Source organism: Mobula hypostoma, chromosome 7 (assembly GCF_963921235.1).
Source record: "Mobula hypostoma chromosome 7, sMobHyp1.1, whole genome shotgun sequence".
Classification (NCBI taxonomy): Eukaryota; Metazoa; Chordata; class Chondrichthyes; order Myliobatiformes; family Myliobatidae; genus Mobula; species Mobula hypostoma.
In genome coordinates, this window is record NC_086103.1 from 139,054,684 (window position 1) to 139,074,903 (window position 20,220).

Below are 20,220 nucleotides of genomic sequence, written 5' to 3' on the forward strand. Positions count from 1 at the left end.
CGCTGTCCTCCCAGAGAGGGGGCGCTGCTGAGAGGGAGGAGGGTGTCGGAGCTCTCTGGCGCTGTCCTCCCAGAGAGGGAGCGCTGCTGAGAGGGAGGAGGGTGTCGGAGCTCGCTGGCGCTGTCCTCCCGCAGAGGGGGCGCTGCTGAGAGGGAGGAGGGTGTCGGAGCTCGCTGGCGCTGTCCTCCCGCAGAGGGGGCGCTGCTGAGAGGGAGGAGGGTGTCGGAGCTCGCAGGCGCTGTCCCCCCCGGAGAGGGGGCGCTGCTGAGAGGGAGGAGGGTGTCGGAGCTCTCTGGCGCTGTCCTCCCAGAGAGGGGGCGCTGCTGAGAGGGAGGAGGGTGTCGGAGCTCTCTGGCGCTGTCCTCCCAGAGAGGGGGCGCTGCTGAGAGGGAGGAGGGTGTCGGAGCTCTCTGGCGCTGTCCTCCAGGAGAGGGAGGCGATCTCGGCGGAGTGCCAGTCGGAGTTGTGAGAGGGAAGGAGCGGCTTCGTCGTCTCGTCGTTCATTGCCGGCGATCACATGAGCCAGCCCGTTATGGGTCTGTTGTTGCCGAGCTAAGTTTAGACTGTGGCAAAAGTAGAAAGAAAAGGACCGGAGAGAAATACTAGGGACGTTCCCAATAAAATCGTTGTTATCGTGGCCTCCTGGCCCCATCACTGAACTGTTCCCACTACCTGTGGGCACTTTGTCAAGGACTCTTCATTTCACGTTCTCAATATTTATTGCTTTTTATGATTATTATTTCTTCCTTTTTGTATTTGCAGTTTGTTGTCTTTTGCACATTTTTTCATATGTCCGTCCTCTTGGGTGCGGTCTTTCGTTGTTTCTTTTGTGTTTCTTGTGCCCGCAAGAAAATGAATCTCAGGGTTGTATGCGGTGACATATATGTACTTTGATAATAAATTTACTTTGAACACATATATGTACTTTGAGAATAAAGTTACTTTGAAGAATGCGAGGAATATCTTTCTGCTGGAGATAGTCCCCCCTCCGCCCGCCAACATCTGTCACTTTTCGCCTCCAAGTTTCTCGCTGTCGTTTACCTCCTGCCCCAAATCTCGCGAGAGACTGCGAGGGATGGGATCAAGTTTAATATGGCGTCTAATCTGTTAAAGGTAAGCGGGCGGCCCGGCATCTGGCTCCGGCTCCCTCACCTCTCCCTCTTCTTGTCGCAGCTCTCCGGGCCTCGTATCGGCTCCGCTCGCTTTCTCCCCCAAACTTTGATCTGTTGTAAATGTGTGCGTTGTTTGGAAAACGGCGGCCCCTTGTTGGTCGTGGGCCCGGGTCGCACTGAACGGTCGGGTAAGACGAAAAGGAAAGAAGCATCACTTTGTAAAGGCCTTTCCTTCCGATGTTCCCCGTAGTTCTGCGTTTGCAGAGCTATCGGCATGTCTTGCTTTGTGTATGAGGAGTTTGTTGTAGAGCTAGGATTGCTGGTTTTAAACGTAGGGTGCAGTACGTTTTTAAAAAAATAGCATGTATGATATGGTATGAGGGCAATGCAGATGTTAAATCTGGAGTTGTTTGTAACTGAGCTTTAATTTATGTTAATGGACTTTTTTCATCTAGCGTCTCTGGTAGTGACAAGGTGAAGGATGAATTTTAGGAGTTCATTTGTTAGTTCACAGTTTAGAAATGAAAATAAGACCAAGGATAAAGTTACTATTGCCAGCATAGTGTCTCATTTGTAAAATATGACTCAATATTAGAAGTAGTTAGAAACCCTGTATAATTGCATCTTGGCGGAATGAAAGATCTACATTTTGGGTAAACACCAGAATCAAGTTGAGGGTTAAAACCGAGGATAAGGGAGAGAAGTTTTTAAATTTCAAATAGAGGTCTCACACACTTGGAGTCTCTGTTCACTGCTTTGACTTGCCTATGTATTTTTCATTGTTTTTGTTTTGTATTAATATTTTGCAAGTAGAATTAATGCAGCAGGAGATGGCAGCTTTTAAACTTCACTATTTAGATAAGATGCGTTCAAAGGCTTATTCACCCTTGGTTCTCAATAGAAAGTGCATTCTTGATGGCATTCCATATGTATAATGCTAAGTGTTTTGGAATGGAGCTATATAGGTTTTTTTTAAATCTATTATAAAGAAATAGATTTTCAAAAATAATTTTGCAATTTGGGTCTCAATGAAAAATCAATTGCATAATGTTCTTGTGATACATTCCATTATTTTAATAATTCCATTACTATTGCACCTCTAAATAATAAACTTGCACCCAGCTGAGCACACTATTATTATAACAATGATTTTTTTTGAGACACAGCGTGGAGTAGGCCCTTTCAGTCCTTTGAGCCAGGCTGCCCAGCAATCCCCCAATTGAACCCTAGCCTAATCACAGGACAACTTACAATGACCTGTTAATCAACCAACTGTTACATCTTTTGATTGTGGGAGGAAACCCACGTGGGGAGAAAGTGCAAGCTCCGTACAGGCAGAGACAGGAATTGAACCCATTTGGGTCACCGGTGCTGTAAAGCGCTGTGCTGCCCAACGTCCTCATCCAATACTTTGCAGTTTTCAGTGAGTAGCAGTTGTAATTACACTATCGGATGTTCTTCCTTAATTTTGTATCTGTAATTTGAAAGGAAATACTCATACTTGCTAGTGATCATAGAGTATTTGGATGACATGTTTTAAGTGTATGGTGCATGTTCTCACCAGCAGTAAACTTGAGGCAGAGACAGGTATTTATTTTTAAACTGCTTTTCGTTGTTCGAACTGAATTTTTGATTAAACAGTCACCTTCAAATTCATGAGCTTAAATTGGAATCCATTAACTTAAAACATTAGAATATTTCTGTTCTCTAAGCATGCATTTCATTTCACTTGTATGTGTTTTAAATAAACTTGCAGAGTTAATATTATAAAACTTTACTATTAATGGATATCTTGAGTTGATGGAGTTCTATAGAATATGATTATGCTAATTCTGATAAAACTATGTGACACATACATAACAATACTAAGCAGATTTGCAGCAATGTATTCTCTCTCAAGAGATCTGGGCAGCATTTATAATTACTTCTCATAATTGGCTATAAGATGGAATCAAACCAGACGCAAGAGTCTGTGTACCTTAAGTAGGTGGGAGGGAAAGGATTTCTGAATCAAAAGGCAAAAATGTAGAAATCAGAATTAAAACCAAATATCCTGAAAATATTCAGCAGGTTACTCAATATCTGTGGCAAGAGAGGCAGAGTTGACATTTTAGATGGATGAGATTTTAAAGAGAATTTGGAAACAAATACTTTAAATATTTAAAGTGCAGAGGAAAAGGAGAGGTGGAGAGTGAACATTGGGATTGTCCTGTTGGAAATTGAATGGAGCTTTAGTGACACAAAGGGTGATGGTACTGGCTGAGAGAGTGGTGGGGGCTTATTTTACCAAATTTACCTGAAGGACTGTAAGTTGGAGATGTTTGAGGACAGGTGAAAAAAACAGGCTGAAACAGAGGATACAAAGTACTGCAGTACCTGGCAGTACCCAGCAGATCTTGCAGAATTAGATGAGTTTTGAAAACTTGATTTAAAGTTACTAAAACAACAGGAATTCTGCAGATGCTGGAAATTCAAGCAACACACATCGAAGTTGCTGGTGAACGCAGCAGGCCAGGCAGCATCTGTAGGAAGAGGTGCAGTCGACGTTTCAGGCCGAGATCCTTCGTCAGGACTAACTTAAAGTTACTAGTTGTCTTTTTTTAATGACAGCTGGCTATTTCTGACATGAACTAGAAAAGCTAGTTATCTGAAGTTGTTGAATTCAGCATTCAGTTCTAAGTGCTGTAAGGTACACAGTGGCAAGATAAGATGGTGTATATTGTGCTCAAGGAGACACAAAAAACTGTAGATGCTGGAGTTTTGAGCAACACAAAGCATTCAATGAGCTTAGCAGGTCAGGCAACATCAGTTGAGGGCAATGGGCAGTCTCCATAGATGCTACTGCCCTATTTAGTTCCTACAGTGAGATGTGTGATACATTATATTTATGTTGGGCTTCATTGGAATGGTGTTAAGAGATCAAAGAAAGGCAAAGTGCAAGTGAGTTGGAGAATTAAACTGAGCAACTGGAAGTTCAGACTGAACAATGGGAATGGGTGGGCATGATTTTTTCAATGTCATGGAATCTCTGTCATAGAATAGGGCATTACAGCACATTGTAGGCCCTTCAGGGTCTATATATACCATCAAGCAAAACGTTTCTCTGGACCAGGGTGTTAGGCATAATGGTGTACACATCACACAATAACTTAGGAAAGTAAGAATTAAATCTACAAAAGAATTAGACACAAAGAAACAAAGTAAAGTGCATAAATTAAATATTGTAAGGTGCAGAACAAATTAACCCGTGATACTTCGAATGCGATGCCACAGTGATTTCAGAAACCTAATGGCCTAAGGGAAGAAGCTGTTTATCACCTGACCGTTCTTGTCTTGCGCATTGGAATCGCTTGCCTGAACGTAGAACGTCAGAGAGGGTGCTGGATGGATGGGTGGGATCCTTGCGTACACAGCAGCCCTGAGAAATGGCCCTGATGGATGCTAGGGAGACCGCTGTGATCCTCTCGGCCATTCTCACAGAGCTTTGAAGGGACTTCTGGTCCAGTGCTCTGCTGCTCCCACACCAGATGAAGATGCGGCTTGTCAGGATGTTCTCAATGGTGCTCCTGTAAAATTCAGTTAAGATGGGGGTTAGTGTGGGAGCCTCATTTGCCTCAATTTTCTCTGCTGTGCCGCCTTATTCAGGGACATAATATTGAGGGACCAGGTGAGGAATTCTGTGATGTGAACTCCCAGGAACCTGGTGCACTTAATTGTCTCTGTGGAAGAGCCATGTATGTACAGAGGGGTATGGTTCATCTACATCTTTCTAAAGTCCACAATAATTTCCTTGGTCTTCTCCATGCTCAGGCTTGGGTTGTTCTCACACCAGCCCACCAGCTGCTCTCCTTCCTCTCTGTACTCCAACTCGTCATTGTTGTTGATGAGGCCAACCACTGTTGTCATCAGCAAACTTAATGACATGGAATGTGGTGAATCCTGTGACGCATTCATGCGTTAGCAGTGTGAACAGCAGTGGGCTAAGTGCATAGCTCTGGGGAACACCAGTGCTCAGTGTAATGGGACGAGAGACATTGCAGTTCATATGGACTGACTGTGGCCTTTCTGTTAACAAGTACATAATCCAGTTACAGAGGGAGGTGTTGAGACCCAACGAGGACAGTTTTCCCATCAGCTTCTGGGGTATGATAGTGTTAAATGCTGAAATGGTGTTCCCCAGCAATTTCTGGGGTAGGATGGTGTTAAACACTGAAACAGCAGCCTGGCATACAAGACTCTGTTTTCCAGGTGGATAGGATAGAGGCTATGGTATCGTCAGTGGATCGATTCGAGCGATAAGTGATCTGGTAAGGGTCCAGTGTAGACAGGAGAAAGTGTTTAATGTGCTCCATTATCAGTTGCTAAAAGCATTCATAATGTTTGATGTTAGTGCCACCGGACGATAGCTATGTAGGCAGATTGTCCCTGAAATGATGGTTGCTGCCTTGAAAACCGAAGGTACAATGGACCTCTTCCAGAGAGATGTTGAATATATATGTCAACACCTCAGTTAGCTGGGCTGCACAATCTTTCAGAACCCAGGTATATTATCGGGGCCCCACAGGTTTGTGTGGGTTGATCCTAGCCAGGGTCTTTCTCACCTCAGCTTCAGCCAGATGGAGTGACCTTCCTTACCAGCACTTCGTTCTGTGATTCAAACCAGATGTAAAGGACATTCAGTCTGTTGGGGAGTGAGGAGTCTTGGTCACTGATGTGCAGGGTAGACGTGGCCTGTAATCCTCTTAATTCCCTGCCACATGCAACTTTTGTCTCTGCTACTACAGAAGTGGTTGTATGTTCTCTGAGAATGCTCCCATTTTGCCTTCCTGAAGGAGTGGGAATGCCCAGTTCTTGTTTCCCTGAGAGTATCATGCCTCCTGTCTAAAGGCAGCATCATGATCCTTCAACTGTGCGCAGACCTGCACTAAACCATGGCTTCCGATTTGCCTTCACACAGATGAGTTGTGAGGGCAAATCAATACACGTCTCTAAGTAGCTGGTCACAGAATTCACATATTCCTCAATGTTAACGTGTTTGCCATAGGTAGCAGCCTCCCTTAAGATTCTCCAGTTGATGTTTTCAAAGCAGCCCTGCAATGCTGAGATTGCCCACTCAGACCAGGTTTTCACCCCCTCAAGAGCTGGTTTGGCTCACTGAATCAGTGGTTCGTGTGTTGGAATTAGCATAATAGATAATGTGGGATTGTGGGACTGCTTAATATGCACCTGGTATGTTAGTAAAAACCAGATCTAGTTTATTCACCTTTGATAGTAAAACCAACGTGCTCATAAAATTTTGGCAGAGCTGTTTTCAGATTAGCATGGTTAAAGTCACCAGTGACAATGAAGCTACCATCAGGGTGTTTAGTTTGAAAGTCACTGGCGTTGTAGAGCTCACGCAATGCCTCGTCGGCATTAGCAGTGGGAAGGGGATTTATACAGCTCCAACACAATTATAGTGAACTCCCTTGGTATATAAAACGGTCACTAAAATGAACTCGATCATCAGTGAACAGTGGGATGCCACTGCTAAAGTGTCTATACACTAGTTCTTATTTATGTAAAAACAGATACTACCACTATGGGTCTTGCCTAAGATTACTACGATTCTTTCATTCATTGCCCATCTAAGAGTCTCTTAAATATGCTCAAAGTACTTCATTCTACCACCACCCCCAGCGGTCCATTCCAGGCGCTTACCACTCTGTAAAACAAAAACACCTATCTCTGACAGCTCCTCTAAAATGAGCAATACATATACTATACTGCTTCATCTGGAAGGTATACTTGGGTTCCTGAGTGGTAGGAAAGACTGAGATAAAAAGGCAGACGTTGAACCACCTGTAGTTGCTTTGGATCGTGCAATGAGCGGAGACCTTGAGTTTTGTTTATTATTTGTGATTGATGACTAGCTTTGACCCACAGCAATGCTATGCCATCAAGAGCAAATTGTTTTGGAGTTCTCAGAATAGCCTGTTAGACTCCCATGGCCTCATGTTAAGCAAGACAAAAAAAACCTGATTTATAAACGTGCTATCATTTGGTTATTGAACATATTCAAGATTCACCTAATATAGCAAGGGCAGAGGATATACTTTGGATTCCTGTGGCAAATGGACTTGCCCACCTTTGTATTCAGCAGAGTAACCCTGTATAATTCTTGTGGCCTTTCTTCACCCTCCAATATTTTAAGTTGCACAACTATTTAGTTAAATAGGATGGAACCAGTAGTTATAATTGGGTGTTCAAGAGTCAGTCTGAGCCATCGACTGCAACAAAATTGTATTCTTTGGCAATTTCTGATTAGTTGTCAATATGTCTTCTACTATTATCATTGAGTAAGAGGTGTGAGTAGACAAACTCATGAAGAACAGCACTCAGCTTAGTAATTTTGAGGTACCATCTGGTGTAGCTACAACCCAACTACATACATTGTAAATTACAGAAATGCATGCTAGAGCTAAGGGATTGCATAACCAAAGGGCAAGATGAAATATCAAATCAAAGTAGTTCTGTTGTGCTCAATACTGAATGCTGATAGACAGTGAAACAGCTTAAGAGGAGACAGTAATGTGAATGTGCAGTGATGGTGGAGCCTATCACATGAATGCCATTTATAAGAGTGAAGTTGCTGTTAACAAAGCTGAAGTGTTCACTATCAACCAGATGTGTCAAATGGATGATTCATCTTCGTCTTTCCAACATGATATCAATAAATATTGAAGTACTTTGGATTTTATAAAGACTGTCAAATTCAGCACCATTGAAGAGGACAGATAAAATTTATGTCTCCCATTAGTCCATCAGGAAATTGATAGTTTACTTATTTACCAATAGTTTGCCACTTATCTGTTTGGTTCTACATGAACTTCTCTAGACTTTGCTGCAAGGTGAGTTTTTGATGGAACATGGCATCAAAGGGTCCTGCAGTTTTGATGCTTCGATATACATGTGAAAATAAAGCCAATCTTTAAAATTGAGGGAAAATTCATCCTTGATTGGAGTCATATGAAGTGCATAAACTGATGGTGGTTGGAGCAAATTTCATATGTAGGATGTTTCTGCAGGAGTTGCTTGAGGACAGATTCCGAGGTCCAACCCTCCTCAGCTTCATAACAGACATTCCATAGAATTATATTGAACAAAAACAGGGTCTTTGCTGACCATCAAACATTCCAGTTACATTAATCCTATTTTCTCCCCTTCTCATCAACTCTTGAGTATCTAACTCTTACCTTGTACTCCTGGTTCAGTTATAGTGACAAATTAGCTTATGAGCCTACGTGTCTTTGGGGTATGGGGGGAACCTGCATAGCTACAGAGAGAGCATTTGTACCTTCAGCATCTGAGATTAGAATTAACCCCAGGCCTCTGAAACATGGGAACATTCATGTATGGACTATAGGGCATGTTGGAATCAGACAAGGACCATCTGTATTGTGAATTCAATAGCATCAGCCTTACCAAAATCCCTGTTGGCAATACCCGGTGATGTCTTGACCAAAAGCTTACAAGTGTTTGTAAGTGCTACAAAGGTTTGTTAGTCAGTGGTTATTTTATAGCAAGTGATTTATGGCTGACTTCCCTTTTCATTATTTACAATGCATACATCAGGAAAATGATGGAATACCATCCACAAATTCATGACAGTAGTTCCAGCATATCAGAACGTTGATACCACTGATGGGGTGAAGAGGTGGGATGACCTTTTTTGATTGGCATCTAGCATCTCTAAACATTCCAATACTCCACTATATTGCTAATGGTGGTACTTATATAAAAACAGCCTGTCATACTTTGCAAGGATTGAAATACTCAAGGTTATAATTCACTATCTACACGTTAAAAATGAATTGGTAAAAATCAGTCAGTGGGTTAGCAAATAAATGTTTTCATAGTAATCTGATCCTTCAATTAAATTAATTCTATCTTGCCTTTCTGTTCTGGCATAACTTTCATTTGATTGTCTCTTCAGCCCTAAATTTTGCTATCTAATTCTGTTATGTTCCTTTGGAAATTTATTTCAAGGTTCTTTCACTTTGCGTGAGAACACTGTTGACCTCATTGCATATTTTGATCTAATAACTTCATAATCTGTATTTTTAATGGAATTCTATATTCTATAATCTATATTTTTAAGTGAGAAAGTGCATTGCAATTTCCACCTAACGGCAATGATTTCACTTTCTAAAAAAAAAAAATTTCATTTGAAGTATCTTGAAGCTTCAAAAAGCATAGGGTAAATGCATGTCATTCTTTTCCCTCTACACTACCATAGCCCTTTGCAGCCTGGACTTTGTAGAGTGGTTTTTACCTTTCTAATTGTAGGATACTGTGTGTGTTCTGGTTATCATTTGGCAGTCACTTGTGATCAAGGATGATTGACTTCCATTCAGATTTGTGGATTCTGAGGTGGCAAATAAGGCCAGTGTGGGAATTGCAGACTCTGTATCCTGATACCTTGCCCCTGATTTTTAACTCAGCAGCCATCAGGAACATCATTCCTGTATCTGATTTTTGTGACCTTGCTAGAATTTTATAGGTTTCTGAAAAAAGAAACATCCTTGCATTAATCAAAATTCCAGTGAATACATATGGACCCAACAGAAATTTTCCTCGTGCATCAGTCCTATCATTGTAACAAAATTTTATGGCACTCTGTCCATGGCAAGAACATCAGTGGATAATTAGACTAAAACTGCACATAACTCTAGATGAAGCCTCACCATGGCCTTGTACAGCTGCTGCAAGATATCCTCTTACAATTTGCTACACTTGATCACTTGCTTCCATCGACAAGTATCCAAGGCAACAAGTCTTCATTGCAACTTCCCGTTTCTCTGTCTATCACTATTCTGGTAATAATTTCTTTCTGTTTTTAGAATCAAAGTGAATAGCCCATTTACCCACACTAAACTGCATCTGGCATGTATTTGCCCACTCACCTAGCTTGTCTCAATTACTTTGGAATCTCTTTGCATTCCCCTACAGCTCACCACCATCACCCTGCAATCTGAGCTTTGTGTCACCTTAATGCTATATTAACCTAATTTATCCACCACTTTGACGTATATCGTGAACAACTGTGGCCCAAGCATAGATCTCTGTAGCACCTCAAGTCACAACATACCGCTTGGAAAAAAATCTTTATTCCTTCTCTTTTACCTGTATGTTAACCAATTCTCAATCCATCTCAGTACATAACCCCCAAACGCATGTGCTTTAGCTTTGTACAATAACCTTTTATGTTGGATGTTGTCTGGGTATATCACATCTGCTAGTAATCCATTATCTAGTCTAGTAGTTATGTTTCAAAAAATAACCATGATTTCCACTCCTATTAACATTTGCCAAGTTTTATATCAGTGCATCTTTTACTATAGATTATACTACTTACCCCACTACTGATGTTTGGCATCATTTGTTACGTTTTCTTTCCCCTTCCTCATTTTTTTAAAATGGTGGAATTAAGTTTGCCGTCCACCAATCTATAGAAATTGTTTCAGAATCTAAAGAATTTTGCAACTTGACCACCAGTGCATCCATTATTTCCAGGGCCACTTCCTACAGTAGTATGCAATAAACAGCAATTGTGCATTAGTTTGCCTTTTATAATACTCATTTGCCACAATGCAATGAAACAATACTATTGGTTTATTAAAATCATATAGTAAGTATCCAAGATTGCAAGACAACCAGTTTCCAACAATAGCGAGATCTGTGTAAGAGTGGGAACCATTGAAAAGAGCAAGTCTTGTTGCACGTGTGTTTTACTTGGACCAATGAAAATAATTGAGGTTTAAGCGTAGTGGCCATTATTTGAGTGAATAGTGATAGCATGGGCAACTGAGGTTTCGGTGAGAAGAGGCAGAGGCCATTTTGGATGAGCTGTTGTGTGAGTGGGCCAGCAGAGAGGAAATACAATAATTCTTCCATATTTTAAAATACAATTTGAACTTTTAGCTCCATATGCTTTGAGACCAGTTGAAGATAAAGAAGGGTTGTGACTACTGAAATATTTTTCTCCGTAACTATTGCGTAGCATCATGTGCCATGCAGGTATGGAATCCAAATTTGAACTATTTTTCCTGACACATTGAATTTGTGTTTTCAGCTGCACAGGATTAGAGGAAAAAATTACAGCGAGGGTAAGACAACAAACAGTATCTGATTTTTAAATTAATTTTATCTGACCTCTAAGAGGCACTGTGAACTATCAGCCAAAAACTGTGCAATGAGTGGATCGATAGATTTTCAGATAGGGATATTGGAGCGTTAACATCCACCAGAACTGGATGAATGGGATTTCCAGTTGGTTCAGCTTTAACCAATATCCTTCTAACGTGGAGGAAAAGTGCCATTGCAGATACAAGATATCATTTGATGCCAACTAGCCATTAACAATAACTTGCTATAAAACAGTAATAATGCTTAAATTGTTAGAAAAGTTTTCACAGAAAACTAGGACTAATCCAAGCTATTAGTAACAGGAAGTAGGCCTTAAGGAGAGTTTTAAAATTTGTGAAAAGGTGTTTGGGAGGGCTTTTAAGTAGGGAATTCAAGAAAATGAGATGCAGATGGCTTAAGGAAATCAGTTGAGTGACTGAAGAGAGATGCACAAAAGATTGGAGTGAGAGAAACAGGAGTCATTGGGGCAGGGGACAGATGCATTACTGAACGAGTTGGTAGTAGAAACGAGGACTAAGTGATAAGAACATGATTATTTTTTAAATTGGGAGCACGGAGACAGAATAACTGCAGGTTAGTGATGTCACAGGAGAAGGGGAACAACAATATTAATAGAACACATTTCAATGTGGAAAATATTTCAAAATACTTTGTTACGTTATGCAGGGCAAAATTGATGATGTTGTGATTGGGGGGGGGGGCGGGGGAATAAAGATGAGCCAAGCTCAGCTTGGTGCATCAAGGCACAAGTTGTGTGGCTTGCACTGAGTTGTTACTGAAGGAAGGAAATGGAGGTTGCTACCAGGTAGGGTGTGGTGTAGTTGTTTACTTGCACCTTTTTCAAAGTATGGAACCTGCAAGTGTCTAAGGATACTTCCGATTTGTAATTTGTATCAAATGCACACCTCATCCAAATTATTGTCCATAACCAGAAGTGTTTGTGGACAAATTGCAATGCTGATATCAATGACTTAGTAATTAATGCTGTGAGTGCTCATCGTCTTTAATTTCTTACAGAATAAAGGCTCTCTCCAGTTTGAGGACAAATGGGATCTTATGCGCCCCATTGTCCTAAAGCTGTTACGACAGGAATCTGTAACGAAACAACAGTGGTTTGACTTATTTTCGTAAGTATTTCATTAAATTAATTGAGATTGTAAAAGCATTGGATAGAATTTTTTTATGTAACACAAGTTCAGTGAGGCTACTCTTTTGGCTAATGGCATGGCCAGTTCATGATTCAAGCCAGTTTCTTAGATTAAGGATGTTATGCAATATATTTGTTTAATAGGGTATCTGTGGCTTTGTGGGAGAGGATGCTGCAAATATGATCAGAATTACTCTATCAGGTCTGAGGAGCCAGCTGCTTAGTGATATCAGCTACCTTCAGATGAGATGAAGCATCTGCATGTTGGGCCAAAAATTTTAAATTTTGTGGAGATGATTTGTAATTGTCCTGTAGTTGTTATGACTCAGTTGAAATTAAAACCTGAAAGTTCAGTTTTGTGATATAGAACTCTGTGACAAAGAATTATGATTTTATGATCTAGAATTGCTGTGGTACAAATAAAGTGTAGTAGTTGTTATGACTTGAAGCACTTTGATTATACATGTGTGTTTATTTGAGAAACCTACCATTGCTGTGAATTGAGTGGCCTGTAATAATGGTGATCACTGTGCTTTTTCTATAAGTGACCCAAAAAGTAAGGTAGTGTTGGACTCATTGTTTAGTAGGTGATTTTCTAGCTAGTTAAAATTTATTATTCTAACTATCCAAAATAATAGGGTAGACCTCTGCTGTAAGGTATATGCTGTAAAGATCTGATGTAAAAGTAATCATGGTTTGAGTTAACATTCCAAAGATCCCAAATCTCCAAACTTTCTTACCATAAGATCATTAAATCTAGGAGCAGAGTTAGGCCTTTTGGCACATCGAGACCTCCACTATTTGATCATGCTGATTTTTTTCCCCCACTCAACCCTATTTCCTCCCTTCACCCAATAACTTTTGACACCCTTACTATTTAATACCTATCAAACTCCATTTTAAATATACCCAATGACGAGACCTCCACAGCCATCTGTTGCAATAAATTCCACAGATTTACCACCCTCTAGCTAAAGAAATTCCTTTGTATCTCTATTCTAAGGGGACATTCTTCTATACTTGTTCTAAAGGGGCATACTCCTAGATGTGCCCTCTGGTCCTAGACTCTACCATTATTGGAAAAATTCCCTCTGTATCCACTGTATCTGGGCCTTTCAATATTTGGTAGTTTTCAATGAGATCTTTCTCATTCTTCTAAACTCCAGTGAGTACACATCCAGAGCTATCAGACATTCCTGAGATGCGAACACTTTCATTCCCAGGTTCATTATCATAAGCCCCCTCTGGACCCTCTCTGATACCAGCATATCCTTTCTTAGCTCTTGGGCCCAAAACTGTTCACAATACTGTGGATTCTAGTTAATTGGAACACATTGGGACTATTACATTTTGGCCTGATTAAGCAACTGTCCCAATTAGTTGAAGTTTCATGGAAATAGTTAAAAACATACAACAAAGTCGACTTACTGTTTTACTGAGTAACAAATTATGTATTTAAATAAAGTACACAAATTAAAACACCATTAATACTACTACAGTACTGTAAAACTGTATTAGTTACTAATAGTTATTGACAGAGGAATTCAGTGTGCACTGCCATGCTCTTTTAATTAACTAAATGAACAAAATCAGTGCAGACACCTAGTGCAGATAATGGACTGCCTTCGTACGATGTTTCTGACAATTGCATCCTTCAAATCTTCCTTTTCATTGTAATATTCAAGATGATTGTTGAAGACTTCAAATTCTTCATAGCCTAATTTGTTGAAGTAGTAAAATAGTTTCATTTTCAGTCCCAGCCGTTTTTGGCATCTTTTAAGTCTGAATGCTTGAAGCACAAAACAGTTCTGAATTTTCTTACCGCTTATTTCTCACCAGCTATCTTTGACAAAAATCACTGCTTTTTGAACACAAATACATGCAACTGACACTATTTAAAAACTGTTTGTTCTAAGCATGGTTTGGTGTCTAACAGCCATATAAGAAAGTGCGACTAGTACTAGTTTGAAAATGTTTGGTGGAAGTCTCTTGTGTCAGTTAAATGCCATAGTGTTGCAAGTAAACGAAGGGAATCCTGGCTATTTCTCAATTGGTTTTTGTTCTTTAAGAACAATAAGTGGCTGCCAGATTAAACGATAGCACAATTAACCAGAATCCACTCTACTCCAAATGTGGTTTAGATAACGCCTTATAAAAACTCAGCATTACACCTTCCTCTAAAGTCTTGTCGACTTGAAATGAATGCTAACATAGCATTTGCCTTCCGTACTGGCAACTCAACCTGCAAGTTGATCTTTAGGGTATTCAGCACTAGGACTCCCAAATCCCTTTGCGCTTCTGATTTCTGAACTTGCCATTTAGAAATTAGTCTATAACTTTATTCCTTCTTGCTAAAATGCATCACCATACACTCCGCTAAACTATATTCCATCTGCCACTTCTTTGCCTATTTGTTCAAGTCCTTCTGCAGACTTCGTGCTTCCTCAGTACTATGTGCCCCTCTACCTATCTTTTAATCGTCTGCAATCTTGACCACAAAGATGTCATTTCCATCTCCCAGATCATTAATATATTATGTGAAAAGCAGCAGACCTAACACCAGTACCTGCAGAATACCATTAGTCACCTGCAGCCACCCAGAAAAGGACCCCTTTATTCTCACCACCTTAACTTCCTGCCAGTCAGCCAATCTTCTGTTTTTGTCCTATCTTTCTTGTTACGCCATGGGTTCTCATCTTGTTTGACACATAACATACTGGAGGAACTCAGCAGGTCAGGCAGCATCTGTGGAGAGGAATAAATTGTGAAGGGTCTCGTTGTTTCAGGTCGAGACTCTTCGTTTGAAACATCGACTGTTTATTCTTCACCATTGATGCTGCCCGAACTGCTGAGTTCCTTCAGCATTTGTGCATGTTACCCTGGATTTCCAGCATCTGCAGAATCTTTTGTGTCTATTCACATCTTGTTTAGCTACCTTCTGTGGCATCTTGTCAAAAGCCTTCTTTAAATCTAAGTAAACAACATAAGACAAAAGACCTTAAGATATAGGACATTCAGTCCATTGAGTCTGCTCCATCATTCCATCATGGCTGATTTATTGTCCCTCTCAGCCTCATTCTCCTGCCCTTTCCCTGTAATCTTTGACACCTTGATTAATCAAGAACCTAACCTCCACAGCCGTCTGTGGCAATAAATTCCACAGATTTGCCACCCTCTGGCTGAAGAAATTCCTCCTTGTTTCTGCTGTTAATGGACATCCCTGTATTCTGAGTCTGTGCCCTCTGTTCCTAGACTGTCACACTAAAGGAGACATCCTCTCCACATCCACTCTACTTGTGCCTTTCAATATTCGATAGGTTTCAATAAGAGTCCCCCTTCCCCCATTCTTCTAAGTCTACTGAGTGCAGGCCCAGAGCCATCAAATGCTCCTCATATATTAACCCTATAATTCTGAGAATCATTCTTGTGAATCTTCTCTGGATGCAACATCTATGATTGTCCTTGGTCTATTCTGCCTACTCTTTCCTCAAAGGATTCCAATAGATTTGTCAAGCAAGATTTCTTTAAGGAAATCATGCTGACTTTGGCCTTTTTATCAAGTGCCTCCAAGTACTCCAAAACATCATACTTAATGGATTCTAACATATTGACAACCACCAAAGTCAGGCTAACTGCCTTGTAATTTCTTGTCTTTTGCCTCCCTTCTTTCCTGAAGAGTGGAGTGACATTGTGATTTTCTAGTCTTCCTAAACCATTCCAGATTCTAGTGATTCTTGAAAGATTGCTGCTAATGCTTCCACAATCTCTTTAGCTAACTCTGAGAATTCTGGGATATAGTCCATCTGGTCAAGGTGACTTATCCACCTTCTGACTTTTCCCTGAAGCATTTTCTCCCTGGTAATAGCGACTACACTCACTTCTGCACCCGACGCTGAATTTCTGCCATGCTGTTGGTGTCTTCCACAGTGAAGACTGAAGCAAAACTTAATTCAGTTCATCTGCTATTTCTTTGCTCCCCATTACTACTACTCTAGCATCATTCTCCAAGGGTTCAATGTCTATTCTTGCCTTTTTGTTTACTCTTTATATATCTGAAAAACATTTTGTATTCTCGTTTATATTATTGGCTGATTCACTTTCATATTTCATCTTTTCTCTCAATTTTTTTTGTTAATTTCTGTTGGTGTTTAAAAGCTGCGCAATCCTCAAGCTTCCCACTAATTTTTACTATAATATATGCATTCTCTTTTGCTTTAATGATGTCTTTGATTTCCCTTGTCAGCCATGGTTGCTTCATCCTTCCGTTAGAATACTACTTCTGTAGGATAAACCAATACTGCATCTTCTGAATTGATCCTTGAAACTCTAGCCATTGGAGTTCTGCTGTCAATCCTGGTAGTGTTCTCATCCAGTCAACTTTGGCCAGCTCCTCTCTCATGCCTCTGTAATTCCCTTTACTCCACTGTAATACTAATATATCAGATTTTAGTTTCACCCCCTCAAATTGCAGGATGAATTATATTATGATCACTGCCTCCTAAGGATTCTTTAATTTGAAGCTCCCAAATCAAATCTGGTTCATTATACAACACCCATTCCAGTATTGCCTTTTTCCTAGTAGGCTGAACCAAAAACTGCTTTAAAAAGCTATCTCAGGTTTACAGTGGAATAGTATTCTTTGTGCATATTGCCTTACAATATATTCTAATCTATTGAAGAAACTGAGTAAATATGTTAAGAATAAAACACCATTTGGATGTTGTGTAGTAATATTTAATTTTATGTGTACTCAATCAATCCAAGTACTAACGTTTCATCTGACTTCAAATTATTTTAAGTACACAATAATTGTATCACTTTAAGGGGTTAAATTGATAAAGGAAGTAAGTAATTCTCAGTGTAAAATTTGAGAAGATTTCTAATTTTGAAGTTGATTCTTTTTTTTTGGAATGTGACATAAGACCATTGTAAAAGATTTCCATCTTGGACGAATGAAATCTATTGTCAGTTACCTGTTGTTCAGTCTGTTGCAGATGAGAGTTTCTGAATACAGTGGTGCTGCTTTTTAAACCCAATATTCAATCCTGAAAAGCCCTTTGGCAGCAATTAATGTTCTTTCCATTCCAGATACTGTATGTGTTATCCTTATAGACTGAGTAAGAAATCTAATTCATACTACCTTGGTTCAATTTGAAACTTAGTATTTGCATTTGTACTCTTACAGTATTAAATTGGAAAATTAACATTTGTAATTTAACACTAGTCGGAATCCGGTGTTTTGTATTTATGATAATTTAATTTTCAGAACTTTATAAAGTTCTGAAGTGTACATCTAAGCTAGTCCCACTTCCCTGTATTTGCCCATATTCTAAAACTTTCCTATTCAGATATCTGTTCAATTGAATTTTAAAATTGCTATTATATCTTTCCCTGGCAGGTCATTCTATATATGTACCATCCCCAGTGTGCAGAAAACAAAAGTTGCCCCTCAACTTCCTATTAAATCTTTCTTTTCTTACCTTAAACCTATGCCTTCTAGTTCTTGATTTCTTAACCCTGGGGGAAAAAGTCAGTGTATACATCCTATCTATTCCACTCATAATCTCATTCTCATCTCCTGAGCTCCCACGAATGAAGACCAAGCCTTCTCAACCGTGCTCTATAACTCAATCGCACGAGTTCTGGACAAATAACTTCTGCATCATTATCAATTTGGTAACATCTCTTCTCTAGCAGGCTGACTAAAACTGTAGAGAAACTCCAGATGTTGCCTTTCCAATGACTTGTACAACTGAATTGGCATATTCTAAATCCTATACTAAGTGCCCTGGCTGATGAAGGCCAGCATGCTAAATGCTTTTTTCACCACTCTGTCTACCTTTGACTCCACTTTCAGGGAATCGTGTACTTCAACTTACAACACTCCTGACCATTCATTGTGAACTCCTACCTTGATTTGACTTTCCAAAATGCTACACTTTACACTTATCTGAATTACATTCTATTCACCAACCCTCAGCTCTCTGACCCAGCTGATCAAGAACCCCTGTAATTCTTGATAACCTGATTCAACTATTTTAGTGTTATCTCTAGATTTACTAACCGAGTCTTGTACAGTTGTTAGTGTCTCCCAAGGAAATTACTGATGTGAAGTTCTAGTATTTGCAGAGTGTTCTTGCTATGAAATATCTTGAAAATATTTTATTGTATGGAAATGTATGAGATTTACTCTGGCCTGAAAAAGAGATTTAATGTATTTGTATTGTAAATTCCTTTGAAAAATAAAGCATAACGGATTTGAAAAATGTTATTTTTATAAAGTGTTAATGTTTCATTTTCTACCTTTTATGCTCTGTAAACAAATGTTGCATTTTTGCCTTATGGTTTGAAACCATAGAAACTACAGCACAGAAACAGGTCTTTTGGCCCTTCTTGGCTATGCTGAACCATTTTCTGCCTAGTCCCACTGACCTATAGAAAATTCTTGTTTTGAAAATTCTTAAATGAATTTTGGTGCTCACAGAACATGATGGCAAAAGTACTGCTGAGTACCTGTAGTCTCTTTTGAACTAATACCTGACACAACCAATGTCTGAAAAAGGAAATTACACTCCACCAAGGTTTTTATGTGCCTTCTTTGATGTAGACACCTAATGTTAACACTTTGCAGTTGACAGCACAACTCTAGTCGCAGGTGACTTGCACATTATAGCACAAAATACAAAAGAAAATCATCCTTAGTTGTAATTCTTGTGAGTTTCTATTTGTTTTCTATAGTCATATAAAATTTTTTAAAATTCATTAATGTAAGGCAAACATATTAATTTTTTTCTAGGTACCCTCTGCTATAATTTCATTGAAATTAACATTTCTTACATTTTGCAGAATTTCGCATTGAAAATACTATTATTACTTTATAGAGATGTTCATGCCGTTTGTTTGTGGGATGATAAAGGTCCAGCAAAAATTCATCAGGCTCTCAAGGAAGATATTTTAGATTTTATCAAACAAGCTCAAGCTGTAAGTTTGTGGCTTAGTTTTTCCTTTTGTTGAATGTTATGTTACCTACACAATAACAAGTATACTCAATTGTAAAATTCCTAATGTACTACATAGATCCCTGTTCAATTTGTTTGTATTTGTACTAAAAGTAATAAAAATTAGCAGCTAAAATTCAATGCAAGAAGTATAGTATGCAAGTGCACTAGTGTGTGGAAATCAATTTACTATCTATAACAATACAAAAGGAGTCCACTGGCTCATGGGGTTTATGCTGGCTCCCTGGTGAGCAATCTTGACAGTCTAATTCTTCCTCTCATTGCTCTATGGCTGTGGTTTCCAAAGTGGGCGATATCGCCCTCCCTGGGGACGGTAGAAGTTTCTTGAGGGTGGGTGGGGAATAAAGATAAAAGGGATGGTGGGGGGCACTCAGTAGCAAGGGAGGCAGCTGAGGGATTATATGCTTAATTTAAGAAATGAATTGCTGACATTTCTGTATTTGGCAATCATGAGAAATCTCAACTGAAGAAATTGTTATTTCTGGGTCTGGCCCTCACTATATTGCCGTTCACAACTGTAGTACAGTGTTAGTACAATTCCCATACTTGAATCGTGCATTGTCCTTCTCCTCATCCATGTTCTATTGCCTTTTCTGAACAAGGAAATCATCAGTCTTTTAAAGATTTAAGAATTGAAACTCCTTAAAGTGTTCTTTAGTTGTACTAGTATTAGGAAAAGGTTATGTGGCTGGTTTAGCTGTTGCTTTTACTGTGTCTCCTTCCCTTTAAAACAGATTTGTCTGCAGTTAACCTT

At 39.6% G+C, this 20,220-nt stretch overlaps 1 protein-coding gene across 1 annotated transcript in view; it reads left to right on the top strand.

Moving 5' to 3' along the window:
• Window positions 1–1,014: 1,014 nt before the first annotated feature.
• Window positions 1,015–20,220, top strand: part of LOC134349582 (cullin-5) — an 82,024-nt gene continuing 62,818 nt past the window's right edge. The window contains exons 1-3 of the mRNA XM_063054127.1: window positions 1,015–1,113; window positions 12,318–12,427; window positions 19,329–19,428. Coding sequence (XP_062910197.1) covers window positions 1,093–1,113; window positions 12,318–12,427; window positions 19,329–19,428 — 231 coding nt within the window. The 5' untranslated portion in view covers window positions 1,015–1,092. The remainder of the gene's footprint in view (window positions 1,114–12,317; window positions 12,428–19,328; window positions 19,429–20,220) is intronic.